This window comes from Heptranchias perlo, chromosome 34 (assembly GCF_035084215.1).
Source record: "Heptranchias perlo isolate sHepPer1 chromosome 34, sHepPer1.hap1, whole genome shotgun sequence".
Lineage (NCBI taxonomy): Eukaryota > Metazoa > Chordata > Chondrichthyes > Hexanchiformes > Hexanchidae > Heptranchias > Heptranchias perlo.
Window position 1 is genome coordinate 26,383,512 of NC_090358.1, and position 15,703 is coordinate 26,399,214.

General features: G+C 41.9%; 2 protein-coding genes across 7 annotated transcripts in view; both read right to left on the reverse strand.

Moving 5' to 3' along the window:
* The window catches only part of LOC137301907 (cell migration-inducing and hyaluronan-binding protein-like), a 194,917-nt gene that overhangs the window by 174,096 nt on the left and 5,118 nt on the right, over positions 1-15,703 (reverse strand). The gene's annotated exons all lie outside the window — the stretch shown is intronic.
* LOC137301905 (inactive cell surface hyaluronidase CEMIP2-like) overlaps positions 1-15,703 on the reverse strand; it is a 120,262-nt gene that overhangs the window by 64,072 nt on the left and 40,487 nt on the right. For all 5 annotated transcript variants that reach the window (XM_067971622.1, XM_067971625.1, XM_067971621.1 and 2 more), the window contains exons 9-12: positions 9,665-9,834; positions 7,228-7,437; positions 3,917-4,122; positions 1,487-1,556 (exon numbers count right to left, since the gene is read on the reverse strand). In XM_067971622.1, coding sequence (XP_067827723.1) covers positions 1,487-1,556; positions 3,917-4,122; positions 7,228-7,437; positions 9,665-9,834 — 656 coding nt within the window. The remainder of the gene's footprint in view (positions 1-1,486; positions 1,557-3,916; positions 4,123-7,227; positions 7,438-9,664; positions 9,835-15,703) is intronic.

Here is a 15,703-nt window from a genome sequence, read left to right on the forward strand (position 1 = left end):
ATGAAAGTGAGGCAGATTCTATAAAACAGGCAGACGATCCACTCCGCAGTGGTGAGAATTACCCACTTTGAATTTATAACCCCAGTACGAGAGAAATCCTGAGCGCACTCCTCCCCATAGCTACATTTTGGGATTTTCAGCTATTTAGCATACAGGGATTTTTGCTTTAAGCTATAATATGGAATTTGGTTCCAGGTTGAGGTTTTAATTGTCAGAGGCACAACTTTCAATTACTTGGTGAGAAAAAAAAAGTGGAGTCATCGAAACAACAGAAGGCTGGGGCTCTTGAATTCTTGCTAAAGGTAATAAGCCAGCCATCGAAACAGTTACCAGGTTGGGACAAGTGCATCACTATCACAGTCCAGCTCAGTGGTCGCACTCATCTCAGAAGGTTATGGGTTCAATTCCCACTTGAGACTTGAGCACATAATCTAGGATGACAACTCCATGCAGTACTGTGGGAGTGCTGCACTGTCTCAGGTGGACATATAAGATCACAATGGTACTATTCGAAGAGCAGGAGAGTTCTCCTTAGTGTCCTGGCCAACACTTATCCCTCAACCAACATCACTAAAATAGATGATCAGGTCATTATTTCATTGCTGTTTAAGGGAGCTTGCTTTGTGCAAATTGGTTACCATGTTTCCTACATTACAACAGTGACTTCACTTCAAAAGTACTTCATTGGCTGTAAAGTACTTGGGTCATTGAGGTCATGGAAGGCACTATATAAATGCTAGTTCTTTTTAAGTGAGCATTTCACAAAGGGCATTGGAAGGGGCTGCTTTCATGCATACTAAGCATGGCTGAAACTCAGTTATCTGTTTGAAACCCATTCCTTGGAGGGTGGTAGCATGTTTGATTGGCAGCTTAACTGGCCAAACTCCAGAAACAGAGCTGAGGGAGGATCAAATGGTCAAAGATCAGACCTTGTCCTTCCTGCCCAGCTAAGGAACAAAAGAATCACAGTCCAATTGAGTCTAGTTGAGGCTGGGAGGGAAGCCAGGCCTAGAGAGTGAGAGTGCTCTTAAGTTTGGGGCTGACCAGTTTCAAAGAATTTTCTGATCAGAAAAATGAATTTAGCCTATTAACAGGGGCAGGATGGCATGCTTGGTGATTTTGTATGTTGCAAGGATTTTTTAACTAAAATATGAAGCAAGATAAGATTTACTATAAACGTAATTCTGTTCATTCGTAAACCAGCTTGTTTAATAACTGGGCTCATCTCAAACATTTATTAGTCTGCCTGTCAGAAGGTTGGTAAAGTGCAGATAAGGGGTTTTCATTGTTACTACGCCAAGTCACACTATCATGTCTAGATCTTGGGTAGTAAAGGTAAACTCCTGACTAAGGCACACAGGGTCCATTTGCAGGAGAGACCAATGACTTTAAACCAGAGAGAATATCTAGAGCAAATTTGTACCATCCCAGCTTTTAAGCTTGGCATTCAAAAACTAGTTTCAAAAGTCAACTAAATATATCTTACTTGAGCTCCAGCAGCTGCATTGTTGATTAGATGGTTGTTTGGATTGGAGATCCAAAAGGTTGTGACAGCCCTGTGAATTAATATTCCACTTTAGCGATGAGTAGTAATGCATCATTGTAATAGAACAGATCTTTTAGCAGGAGGTTTGAGCAGTAAATCTACTAAATGAGTTATACATTTGAACAATCTCATGCTTATGTCACACAAGTTTAAAAAAAGACCAAGTTCTCACCTTAGTGCAATGCTTTCTCCTCCATTTATTGGATTGGTCAACGCTATTGTATATGTATGTGAAGCTCAGATGTTTGAGAAATGTGATTAGGCACTATATAAATGCTATGCTTTTTTACCCTATGGTACTGCTGGTATTGCTAAGCCTCGTGTTGCTATTCTGGTGTCGCAGATACCCACAGATTTATTTATTCTACAACCCCAGCAAAATGCACCAAATAGATAGCATTTCATTCCTTGCTAGTTATTAAAACTCCATCGAGATTTTAGACAACAGTGGTTTATTCGGAGAAAAATAATGTCATCTTAATCTGATATGAAATTTGTCAAGTGGTGTATTAATTTTACAACTGGAACTATTTGCTCACTGCAGTCACAGTATGAGCACTGCAAAGGTGCTAGTTCCCATCTACAGCCTATTAGGTCTGTAGGTTGCAGGTTCAAGCCCCACACTAGGACACAAGTACATAACCAAGGCTGGCTCTCCAGTGCAGCATTACTGATGATGCTGCCTTTCAGATGAGAAACTAAACTAATGTCCTTCCTGTGTATTCTGGTGGACATTAAAATATGTGGTGATTAACTGCTTTGTTGTTAGGTGTTGCTGCATAGAATCTACAGCACAGGAACAGACAATTTGACCCAACTGATCTATTCCAGTGTTTATACTCCATACGAGTCTCCCACTCTGCCCCCATCTCTCTATTCCCTTCTCACTCACAAATGTGTAAGGACCACAGTGTTTGCCTGTATCAGAGTCATTCCCAACATATCATGTGAAGCACTTGGAGCTATTTCAATGCGATAAAATGAAAGTCTGGGTCGAGTAATATTACATTTAGAATCTGCTCTATGGAATTGAAGCTAAAACCACTAGTTATTTTTATTTTGTTTTTTTAATGCAGGCATTAAACTACAAAACCCACGAGCTCCCTAAATCACCTGTGCAAGTATAAAATCTGAGGTCAAGATGGCCCTGTTAAATCAAATTCTTTTCTTAGAGATTTTCAACGTATCGGCTAGAGTAGAGATGCAATTCATGTGATATATACTTGCAGAAACCTCGCTATAAATAAAAAAATAATGGGGCCAAATTTGATAAATGTGTGACACCAACAGGAAACTTTCCACATGAGCCAGATCAGCCACAATTTCCCAATATGCATGGCTGGTGAGTGAGGATCCAGGACATTTGTAAAATTGTTCCAAAACTGGCCTTTAAAAATGTCCACACCTCAGTCAAACACAATGGTGAACAGCAGCACAGCCAATTTACTTTGAGTGAGGAAAATCTTCACGATTTACTCAAGTTATGCCTCACTTCAAAAGTATTCTGCTGTTCAATTTCTAGCCAACTTCAATTTCCACTTGTGTAGACAACAAGATCACCAAAAAGACTGATACACAACAGGTATAAACAAAAAGATTAGCCAGGCTAAGAATATATAAAATTCTGCAATCACAATCCCAGTGTAACCATAAGTTTAATCAGGCATTTGTGAAGGAAAATAGGCCTTGAATTTCCACCATTTTTTCGTCCAGAGATGTGTAATCCTGGTGCAAATCAGTTACACAGCCTAAAAGTTGCAGAATTTTGGGCGTAAGTGAGTTACGCACGCAAGTACAATACACCCAAATCTTCGATCTTTTACGGTCGTCTCCATATAAACGCATCTCCACCCATAAAATTGGCCCCGCCTCCAGATTACAAAGCCTCATGAGTTTCCTGCAATTGCACTTGTTCAGAGGCTCTCTTCAAATTATGATCAGATTTTCGGGTGCAGCAGGAAACAGTCATTTTTCTGGTGTTTTACTGCAACTTTTTTTTGGGAGTGTTTTTAAAAAAAATTATCCTCACAGACCTGTTCTGTATTTTCTGTTTCTTTGAATGCATTTTTATAGCAGCAGCATAAGTCACATCAAAAGCTTAAAAGCTTCCCCAATTGCAGGTTCTTAAACATGCTGTGCATGAATGATGGTCGAATAAGTTGAAACTTTAATTTTCATACTTAGAAATATATGGTGCGAGCTTGTCGTTTTCCTTGACCACTGATTTACCCCCATTTTACGTTCAGACGCATTCTAATGAGATTAGCAGGAAACGTGAGCATAACTTGACATCGGCAGAATGGACGCATTTTGCTGTCTAACCTCGGTCACGCCCATGGAAGAAACCCCAGGTCATAGCGTTTAACTTACATGCAGTCGGTACTTGGTACAGGAATATAATTTCCATAAACTTGATTGCGGATAGAAACACACATTATTTCATTGCGGTCAGAAGGGAGGATCGTGCCCGCCTTGGTTAGGAGCCCCAGGTTATGGTACAGAATGTTCCTCTGCTCCACACCATCCTCCAGGAAGAAACAGTGACCCAATGTGTCGTAGCCTATAGTGTCTTTCACCTACAGAATAATAAGATTAGACTGAAACAGAGTGATTCCTAAAGGGAAAAAAAAAGTGTATTCCAGAATAAGAGGTTGAGAGAAACACTTCTTTAGACTATAGGGGTAATCTTACATGGTTCTGGGAGTGCAGCCTTGCAAAATTACCCAGTCAACATGAAGAAAAAATAACCAATTCCATCCAAACCAGACCAACACCAACTCAGTTATCACTGAAACTTATTGGAGATTACTGAAATTCTTAAGTGATTCATGACAATTGTACAGCATAAATAAATTGATTCTCTTCTGAAATTTCTGAAAGTTAAAACATCAGCAGTTAGCATTCTCAACATTTAAAGGACTCTCTTGTAAAGGGGTTAATTACTTAAATTGTTTTTAGGAGGTTTTGTGATTTAAGGTGAATGCAATCAGTTTATTTAATTTCCAATACATCTGAGAATTCCCAACATCCATAATGAAAAAGAAAACAGGAAAGAAATGGTGTTAAGGATGTACTTAAACTTGGCCATCAGCTAGAACAAGGCAGCTGCAGGTCAGGGTCCAGTGAGGCAAGAGCCAAGCATTTTAACTGTCCAGTTTAGAGGGGAGCTCTGAGCATGGCTCTGTTCACCAGCAGAACAGTCTCCCAAAAAGGTAGAGATTTATATGTTGAGTGGGAAGGGGAGAATCCCTGCTGCCAAAGTTTAAGTTAAGGTCAGATGGGTTACAAAGTGTCTGAGGCCCACTTGAACCCCCGAGCACTTTGTATGCCAGGTTAGACACTGCACTGGATTTACAGAGGGGATATACATTTGCCTTGGGTGGTTTTGCAAAACAGGGGATAGCGAATTGGCAGTCTGTCCAATTTCCTTCTCTGTTGAAGTCAATGGAAAAGAAAAATTGAGCAGAGTTTAAATTGCATGGATATAGAACTTGCAGTGTTAATGCATCCTTAGTTGTAGCGATGCCGGAATGTGACAGAACGCATCTTGTTCATTTGAGTCTATGGATGTTAGAACATAGAAACAGAAATATTTACGGCACAGAAGGCGGCCATTCGGCACAGTGTCTGTGCCTGTTGAAAAAGAGCTACCCAATCTAATCCCATTTTCCAGCACTTAGTCTGTAGCCCTGTAGGTTACAGCACTTCAAGTGCACATCCAAGTACTTTTTAAAATGAGTTAAGGGTTTCTGCCTCTACCACCATTTCAGGCAGTGAGTTCCAGACCCCCACCACACTGGGTGAAAAAATTCCTCAGCTCCCTTCTGAACCTTCTACCAATTACTTGAAATCTATGCCCCCTGGTTATTGACCCAAGGGAAATTGGTCCTTTCTGTCCACTAGCTAGGCTTCAATTAAATCACCCCTCAGCCTCCTCGGTTCCAAAGAAAACAACCCCAGCCTATCCAATCTTTCCTCATAGCTAAAATTCTCCAGTCCTGGCAACATCCTCAAATCTCCTCTGTACCCTCTCTAGTGTGATCACATCTTTCCCGTAATGTGGTGACCAGAACTATACGCAGTACTCAAGCTGTGGCCTAGTTTTATGCAGATCTAGCATAACCTCCCTGCTCTTATATGCTATGCCTCAGCTAATAAAGGAAAGTACACTGTATGCCTTTTTAATCACCTTATCTACCTGTCCTGTGACCTTCAGGAATCTGTGGACATGCACTCCAAGATCCCTCTACACCTCTCAGTATCCTCCCATTTATTGTGTATTCCCTTGACCTCCCCAAATGCATTACCTCACTTTTCCAGAGTGAATTCATATGCCCCCTACATTTGAGTTTAAATCATTAATACATACCACAAAAAGCAAGGGACCTAGTACTGAGCCTTGCAGAACCCCACTGGAAACAGCCTTCCAGTCACAAAAACACACGTCGACCATTCCCCTTTGCTTAATGCTATGGAGCCAATTTTGGATCCAATTTGCCACTTTCCCTTGGACTTTTACTTTTTTGACCAGTCTGCTATGTGGGACCTTGTCAAAAGCCTTGCTAAAATCCATGCAGACTACATCAAACACACAACCCTCACCGATCCACCTTGTTACTTCCTCAAAAAACTCAAGTCAGACACAATCTTACCATAACAAATCCATGTTGACTGAACTTGATTAATCTGTGCTTTTCTAAATGATGGTTTATACTGTCCCTCAGAATTGATTCCAATAATTTGCCCACCACTGAGGTTAGACTGACTGGCCTGTAATTACTAAGTCTATCCTTTTCTCTCTTTTTGAAGAATGGTACAACATTAGCAGTCCTCCAATCCTCCAGCACCACACCTGTAACCAGGGAGGATTGGAAAATGATGGTCAGAGCCTCTATTTCCTCCATTGCTTCTTTTATCTGTGCCTGGTGATCTACTTTCAAAGATGCTTCCTCTCTCACTATGCTTATCCCAGCTAATATTTCACACCCCTCCTCAACTACAATCTTTGCATCAACCCCTCCCTTGTGAAGACAAACAAAGTATTCATTAAGAACCATATCCACATCTTCCATTTCAGGTGAGAATCATTTATTCTTCAAGCTCTTTATTAAAAAAGCAGGATGAAGTAGTTGATGCTGTGACCCACAAATAGCCCATTGTTAAAACATCAATTGCAGAAAATTTTAGAAACATCAAGATTTCTTAAACTCTTGAACAGTTTTTGGTCCAACATTTCTTGCTAGATTTGTAAAGTATCACCATATCATGCAGTAACTGGTGATTATGTGTGGTTCTGCAAGGCAGCATACAATAAAGTTGCCAAACACTAAAATAGAAGGTTTCATTATAAACTAAACATAGCAAATCAGTTTAGAAAAAAAATATATACAATTTAAACAAACCCTACAACAATTTTAACAGTATTTAGGGGTAGGAGAGAATTGAGGATGAATTTTAACAGAAGGAACAGAAAGAATTTGCATTTACATAACACCTTACACAAGATGAGGGATAGAGGTAGTGAGAATGAACTTTAAGCTGTGGTCAGCTTTTGCTAGTGGCGTGTATGAACAGACCACATAGGAAATTGTGAATGTCATCCTACCAATCTGTGGGCTGATGTGTTAGTGTAGCAACCTGTCAGTACAGTTAAAACTTCTCTAAAATGCAGGCAGACTTACCAGCAGGCCATTTGTTGCATGTATAGCAACACATCTGGAGAAACAGTGATGAATGGCTACATTGTCCACGTAGGTTGGTGGATCATACCCACCTTTCTGATCCACATCTCCAGCCAGGTGAAAGTGCACTGGATAACTCCCAAGAATCTGCTGCCCCATGTTAGTCAACTCTATGCCAGACAAGTGAACGGAGGCAAAGTTTCTTTGGATCTACTAAGGCAAGAAGATTTGAGACATAAATCAGCGGTTCCATATGCATTAGAGTTAGGTCAGAGAAACAAAGCTTTAAAAATTCACATCAAGATGTTCTATTTTTAGTTCTGTCAAGAGAAGAGTATTACAAAAATAATCTATCATTTCAACTTCAAAACACTGACATGTCGGGCTGGATTTTCCTTGGATTGGAAACGTTCCAGCATAGCAGGACTTCCGCCCGCCCCCGAGACACCAATGCAAGCCTGACCCATTTTCCTGAGTTGGGGTTAATCACCTATGCATCCTGGGTTCCCAGCAGGGTTATCTCCACCAATCTGCTAGCGCCACTGCAGAAAATCCAGCAGTAAAAACACCACTGCGGGACCATAGGCGGCAGCAAGACGCCCCTGATTTCTGCAGGGGCTGCAGTCTTCTAGGCCTCAGAGAGGCCCACCCAGGTAAGTGAGTGGAGGCCAAATTAGAAGGTAGAAGAGGCCGCCTTCTCCAGGCCCCTCATTTGCTGCAGTTTGGGGGTAGGAGGCATTATCACTGCTACCCCAGCCTATTGGCACTTTCTACCAGACGGTCCTAGAGAGCAATGATAACTAGGGTGGGTGGAAGGGAAATAGGACGGGAAGAAGAGTTCCACCCCGCACCTGCCCCTTACATGTGAGCCAGGAAGGGGTGGCCAGCGGCAGTCCCAGTATTGGCAGGGAGGTGGCAGAAGGCTTCACTGCACCATTTCGGGAGGAAAGCGGGGAAAATTTGGCCCATAGTTTGAGGGCGCTGTAGTCATTGCTGTTGATACATGTGTATATAACCTAGTAATATACATCACTATAATTTGTATTTTACCGTTGCCAAAAAAAAATTCTAACCAAATAAAGGACGGAACATGGCAAGAGTTTTCAAAACAAATACAGCTCCTGTCATCAAGGCTGGAACTGAGTGCAGTACATAAAGTCTCCAAAAGGCTAGAGTGTGAAGTGGTATCTGCACGGTCTTCAATATTGATCTTACTGCTTGTTGTTTATCTTCTTGTCTCCCATTGCCTGCAACCTGCATGGTTCTGCAGCCACTGTACTTCATTTATAGGTCAGCTATGCCATCACCATGGCTATCAAAGAAATCTCAATGCTCCCTGTACACTGCACACTATTATGTTGAATTTTCAGAATTGCTGCTCAGTGCTACCCATCATGTTCAAGAATGTACTGTCAGAACTCCATCATCCACAATAACCTGCATCTGCTGAGTAATTTAACAATGCAAGAGGGAGTTGAGAAACTACTCAACAAAATAAAGAGCAAAAGGATGCAAGATGACCTTTCACCAGCATGGTGAAAGTTATAGACATGTGTGTTTTACACATGCTAGCTTGCTGCCACTTTTCTGACTGTAGTGGTTTCTGGCAGCAGTTGCAAAGGAAACTCAATGTCAAAGCAGAGCCAAGTGACCATAAACTATCTACAGAATGCACTGCAGCAACTGGCCATGGCATCTTTGGCAGCACCTCCCAAACCCATGAGCTCCACCACCTGGAAGGACAAGGGCAGCAGGTGCATGGGAACACCATCACCTCCAAGTTCCCCAAGTCACATCATCCTGACTTGGAAATATATCAGCCGTTCCTTCATAGTCAGTCAAAATCCTAGAACTCCCTACCTAACAGCACTGTGGAAGCACCTTCACCACATGGGCAAAAAAATTCAGGCCCTGCCAGCAATGCCCATATCCCAAGAATGAATTTTAAAAAATAGAAATTACTTCTGGTGTTAATAGGGGACAAATACTTAAACAATTTAAGAAATTAAACAATTTAAGAAATTAAACAATTTAAGAAATTAAACAATTTAAGAAATTAAACAATTTAATGCCAGTTAAAATAGTAACCAGAGGAAGGTTGTACAAACAGGTGAAGTGTTTGCTTGTTATTATCACCAACAGCAATTTCTAGCCATGAGCTCCAGCTGCAAGGAACCCAGGTTAAAATCTCACATCATTTGCACCATAAATCTTGGGATAAATAAATTATAAAATAGCTTATTTGAATTAAATGAGTTGCTCCTGAATTATAGTTTAAGAATGATGGTATCATTTTGATTTGCAATTTAGCCTTAATGAATGATTCATCTCTACAATATCAGCCAATATCAAAATGTTGAACCCAAATACACAATAAGTCTGCATCTACTCAATGTAGTATAAACAATTGTTGTATATGATTTTATGCAATACTTACCCTTATCTGCCCTCCAAATGTATCATAGTTGAAAAAATGGCAGAAGTTTTGTCCATAACAGGAGTCCTCCATTTCTCCTTTAATGAGGATATTTCTAGTTAAAAGTCCGACTTCAGCTCTCATATCTATTCCATCTATAACTTCACCCATGTGAAGATAACGGGGTTTACCTATATTAATAGATAATGTGTTTTAAATGCCACCATTTATAGCAATAGTTTAACACTAGTGGTTTCTTATTAAGAAATCTACATACCCAATGCATGGTGCAGGATATCAAGAGTACAAGAGGAGATAACTCAACAAGTTGTGATCAACTGATGCCAATCTTAGCTTTAACAGTCTGCAACTTGTAAGGGGAACAGACTGAGGGAGGTAAGGAGTTGTACAGCTTTGGTCCAGAGAAAGAATGAGTGGAGTAGGTGACCAAGAGCCTTGATTTCAACACAGTGAGGATGAGGGTGAGTGTTTTGGAAGGTTGAGATGTCAGGGGGAGTAAAAGTATAGGATGACATATTTACAGTTTAGAAGGAACGAGAGAGGGAAATTCAGAGGAGAACAGACAGCAGTATTATTGATGAGTGAAGCAAAAAGGGTGGTGAAGGGGAGAGAGAAGAGAAGAATGACCCATCAGACAACAAGCTTTTTTATTTTAATATCTGTCCAGGAATGCAAGAAGTCAGAAAAGTCTCTAATTAGAATACCTAATTTAATTAATTTTTAAAATCTAGGATAAATTAAAAATGGTACAATAGTTCACATCACACTGATTCACTAAAAAGCTCCTGTGCCACACTGACTAGCTTAAATTTCATTCACAAAAGCAAACAACTGAACCTAAATTGATTCAAAAATAATTTCCAATATATGTTCTGCTACCAGTTTTAATCCCTCAGCAGCTAAAGATCCAAAATAAGGTTTCTAATGGAATATAGGAACAGGAGTAGACCATTCAGCCCCTTGAGCCTGTTCTACCATACAGTCAGATCATGGCTGAACTGTATCCTAACTCCATATCCCTTAATATCCTTGGCTAGCAAAATCTATCACTCAGATTTAAAATTTTTGAGCTAGCATCTACTGCTTTTTGTGGGAGAGAGTTCTGCACTTCTACCACCCTTTCACTAGATCGATTCCTGGCATGAGTGGGCTGTCCTATGAGGAGAGATTGAGTAGAATGGGCCTATATTCTCTGGAGTTTAGAAGAATGAGAGGTAATCTCATTGAAATGTATAAAATTCTTAGCAGGCTTGACAGGATAGATGCGGAGAAGCTGTTTTCCCTGGCTGGAGATTCTAGAACTAAAGGTCATAGTCTCAAGATAAGGGATCAGCCATTTAGGACCGAGATGTGGAAACATTTCTTCACTCGGTTGTGAATCTTTGGAATTCTCAACCAGAGGGGTCTGAGGATGCTCCATCATTGGAGTATCTTCAAGACTGAGGTCGATGGATATTTGGACACCAAGGGATTATGGGGATAGGGCAGGAAAGTGGAGTTGAGATAGATCAGCCATTATCTTATTGAATGGCAGAGCAGGCTCGGGGGGCCGTATGGCCTATTCCTGCTCCCATTTCTTATGTTCTTATGTTTGCGTGAGGAAATGTTTCCTAACTTCTCTCCTGAATGGCCTGGCTCTGATTTTAAGGTTATGTCCCCTTGTCCTAGACTCCCCCACCAGCAGAAAAAGTTTCTCTATCTACCCTTTCAAAATCCTAAAAACCTTAATCAAATCACTCATTAACCTTCTATTTTCCAGGGAACAGAAACCTAGTTTATGTAATCTCTCAACATTTTAAAAGTTACATACTTCACAACTTAGTTACCTTTAAAGCTATCTCATGTGTTTGAGTAACTTCATTAGTGTTTATGTGAAGGCCTCAACTCAAAAGAATGAGCATGAAGTTGGTATTTTGATCCAAAGCGATCATTCTGTTAGCCGCACAATCTGACCATGTGCAGAATTTCCCTTCACATCAGTAATACTGGTAATTGAGTGGAAATCTAACTCAATACTGACGGGGTCAGTTATCTCCTCATGGTATTAAAGAGCTTGATTTTCCCCAAATTGTTCGAAACAAGCTGCAGAATGAATTTATTGGGTAATGTTTCACCTGGCAGGGGAGGACAGAGCGAAAGAAAAAAATAGAAAAGGAAGACAGAAAAATAAAGATAGTGGGAAAGAAGCACAGGAAGTTACATCAAGGAACATTTTTTTTCCTCCATAAGCAACATCACAAGATATACAATCATTTCTCATGTAGCATTCTGGTCCATTCCACATTTACTTCATGTCACACTTTGTGTAACAGAAATTTCATCATGCCAGTCATGTCTGGGGGAAGTGGGGGGGGGGGGGGGTCTTACCTGGGTGCTACTTTTAATCTACATCAACCAAGGTGTGGAGGTTTGCCATTTCTCTTAACTCAGTCTTCCCAACTCTAGTTGGCACTGCTGCTCTTGTAAGGTGGCAATGCAGATAATTTTTATTTAAATTTTGTATTCATTTTTTTTCTTACAAAGTTTTATTTGCTAATGTCTTGCCTACATCACACATGGTTCCCCAGTTGACCCTGCTGCCACTACCTGCACTGTGCCCAGCACTTCCTCCCATGTCTTAACTCCCCACCCCAGCCTGCATTCATAGCAACATTAGGAACAGGAGCAGGCCATTCAGTTCCTCGAACCTGCTCCACCATTCAATTAGATCATGGCCAATCTGTACCTCAACTTCATTTATCCACCTTAGCTCCATCTATCAATCTCAGTCTTAAAAGCTCCAATTGTCCCAGCATCCACAGCCTTTTGAGGGAGAGAGAGTGTTCCAGATTTCTACTATCGTGTGTAAAAGTGCTTCCTGATTTCACTCCTGAATGGCTTAGCTGTAATTTTAAGACTATGTCCCGTCATTCTTGATTTCCCCAACCAGAGGAAATAGTTCATCCGTATCTACCCTATCGAATCCTTAACATTTTAAACACCTCGATCAGATCACCCCTCAATCTTCTATACTTGTGGGAATACGAGCCAAGTTGATGCAAAATTTCCTCAAATTAATGCTGTAAGCACTCATGTTATAGGGCAGCACACTGTCCCCAGGCTTTCTAATCTTCAGTTTCCCAGCACTGAGCTGGCACCATTGTCAAACAATCATGATGCTTTAAATGTATGTCAACTACAGTGCTGGGAAACCAGTGAAGATCAGGCAGTAGATCTGGGGGTGGGGTGGGGCATACTGCTACGCAAAGCTCTGGAGGGATGGTTGTTGGCTATAATGAGATAGGGTAAAGAGCGAGAGGGGAAAATGGAGAAAGAGGATGCGGGAAAGCTAAAATATGGAGGGAGCAGAGGCGGGAAGAGAGTCATGAAGCCATGGAAGAGCAGATGGAGTGGAATAGAAGCAGGATGGGTGAACAGGAAGGGTGAACAGGACAGGTTGAGCATCTGCATTACCTATACAACAGTGCTAAGAGGAGACCAGAGTACATGGGATGTAGTGGAATAGGTATGTGTGGAGAAGAGGGGAATATTGTCATCCTCCAACCAAAACCAAAGAGCACCACTCAGATAGACACATTAACAGTAGATAGTCATGTTCAGGTGGGACCATAAGGCAGGGCCATAGAGCCAGGTGATCAAGATAGCAGTGATGAGGGACCAGCTGATGCAGTATGGAGGTCTAGCATACCGAATGGCCCTGATGTGTGGGGATACAGACATCAGTGGGCCTCGATAGAAACAGAGGCAGTTACAATAGCAGATCACTGACAACTTGCTCACCTCTTGAGACATCAAAGTGATCTGGGTAATGTTGCCAAATCCAACACCCAGACATAAACAATCAACACCAACATAGGTTACAAATAAACCAGTCTGCATTAAGCATACCAATAGAACTTGCAGTGGGAAATTCTACAGGTCATAGAGTAGAAATATCATGAATGCTCCCACTGCTGCTGTAAATGCCTTGGGTCTAAATCCCAAGATAGTTGGTTTCAACTCAGCTTCAGAAGAATTATAGGAATGAGATTCTGAGCACCAACACATGGACTCATGGCAATGGCCAATCACCATCTTCAGGGCAACGAGGGATGTGCAATAAATGCAGCCTTTCCAATGTCACTCACATCCAGAGAAAAAAATATTAAAACACTAACGAGGGTACCTATTTACTAAGTTATGGAAATGAACAGAAACAGAATTCAGCTCCCCCAAAAAATTCCAGAATCCCATGTAATAGAAATGGAATCTGACCTATGGGGACCAATTTTAACTTGGGGCAGGATCAGTGCAAGGAAGGGGTCTGAAACGGGTGACGGACCTGAACATAGTCATAGCAAGGCCCAGCTGATTTTAACTGCTGGACTTCATTTACATGTATCTTGTTGGATACTCTGTCAAACCTACTTGGCAGGCAGGAGCAGGTTTGAGCGGCAGGATGCCACCGGCATGGACCTGTGGGAACGGTCCGTGGCACTGAGGTAAGTTGATCGGCAGGCCCTTGCAGTCGAGGGATGGGGAGGCCTAAGATTTCCTTGTGGGGCCAGAAGGAACACTCCTGCTCCTCAAGGAAAGCTAAAAAAAAAAGTGTAAACAACTTATCTTTCTGGGCATCTCCTGGCACTCAATGCAGGTCCTGGCAGGTTTGGCCTGGCAAGGAAGCCACCACTGCACCTCGCTCAGGTCTCAGGTTAAAATCGTAGTCGGACCCAAATGACATCACCATGGCCCGATCTGCATATTTAAAGCAAGACATCACTGCCTTCTGGTTGGTGTCCCACCCACCTGCTGAAAACAGCGGGTTAAAATCCAATCCCACGGGAATGGAGCTGGATCAGAGGGGGTCAATCGCTGCCCTTACCTGGTTTCCGCCAGGCAGGGTTGGGAGGTTGAAATTTCCCCCAGTCAGCACCGGTCATCGGTTCCCATTCTTACAGAAAGATCAGTGGGCTTTTTGAGGAGTTGCAGGTCATATAAAAACAGTAGCTGCCACTTATGTCAGCAGCAGCTCTGAACCGTCACAGACCCAAACAGTTCACAGTAGGCAGCTCCCTCAAGTTTCAGGGTTGGAGGAGGGGGAGCCTAAGTAATAAACTGACAACAGCAGGCAAATGCACCAGCAAACCAGCTCATCACAAGAACTGCAATACTTAATTAAATTCATTAAGTCACTTTTAATGTACCTTGCAATCTGTGATCCTTTCACTGCGCGCATAAAAGAAATTGCCAGTTATCCAAAAGGCAAACCAAGGAAGTGGTGGAGCCTGGAAGGACCCTTTGGCATTAACTGTCACAGTTGGCAGATGACTGTGCCTGCAGTGTCAGCTGTGGCTCAGTGGTAGCACTCTCACCTCAGTCAGATTGTGGGTACAAGTCCCACTCCAGGGACTTGAGCACAAACTAGGCAGACACTCCAGTACACTACCGAGGGAGTGCTGCATTGTCAGAGGCGCCGTCTTTCGGCCATTAAACCAAGGCCCCCGACTACCCTCAAGTGGATGTGAAAGATCCCACGGCACTATTGGAAGAAAAGCAGCAGAATTCTCCCCTGAATCCTGGTCAACATTTATCCCTCAACCAACACCTAAAATGATCAAGTCATTTATTTCATTTTGTGGGAGCTTGCTGTGCACAAATTGGCTGCCATGTTTCCTACATTACAGAGACTACACTTCAAAAGCACTTCTTTCTTGGTGACGTCCTTAAGTCATGAAAGGCGCTATAGAAATGCAAGTCTTTTTCTGCAGGCTTTTGTGGATTAGGTAGCATATTGGAGTTACAATCTCACTGGTAAGGAGGCTCAGGAGCCACTTTATGCACTGCTCCTTGTTGCAGGAGGCCCACTGTCAAGGATAGAAGCTGCAAAGAGTTCTATGCCTCCTATGCTTTACTAGACTGCCCTCTCCTGCTGCTCAGTTGTGATATACCCACTATCTATGGAGTAAAGCACTTCATGTACTGTTCACTTGTGACAATGTTTCTAAATATTCCCATTCATTGAGGTCACTAGTCTGACCTAGGGTAAAGCCTCAAGGGGGG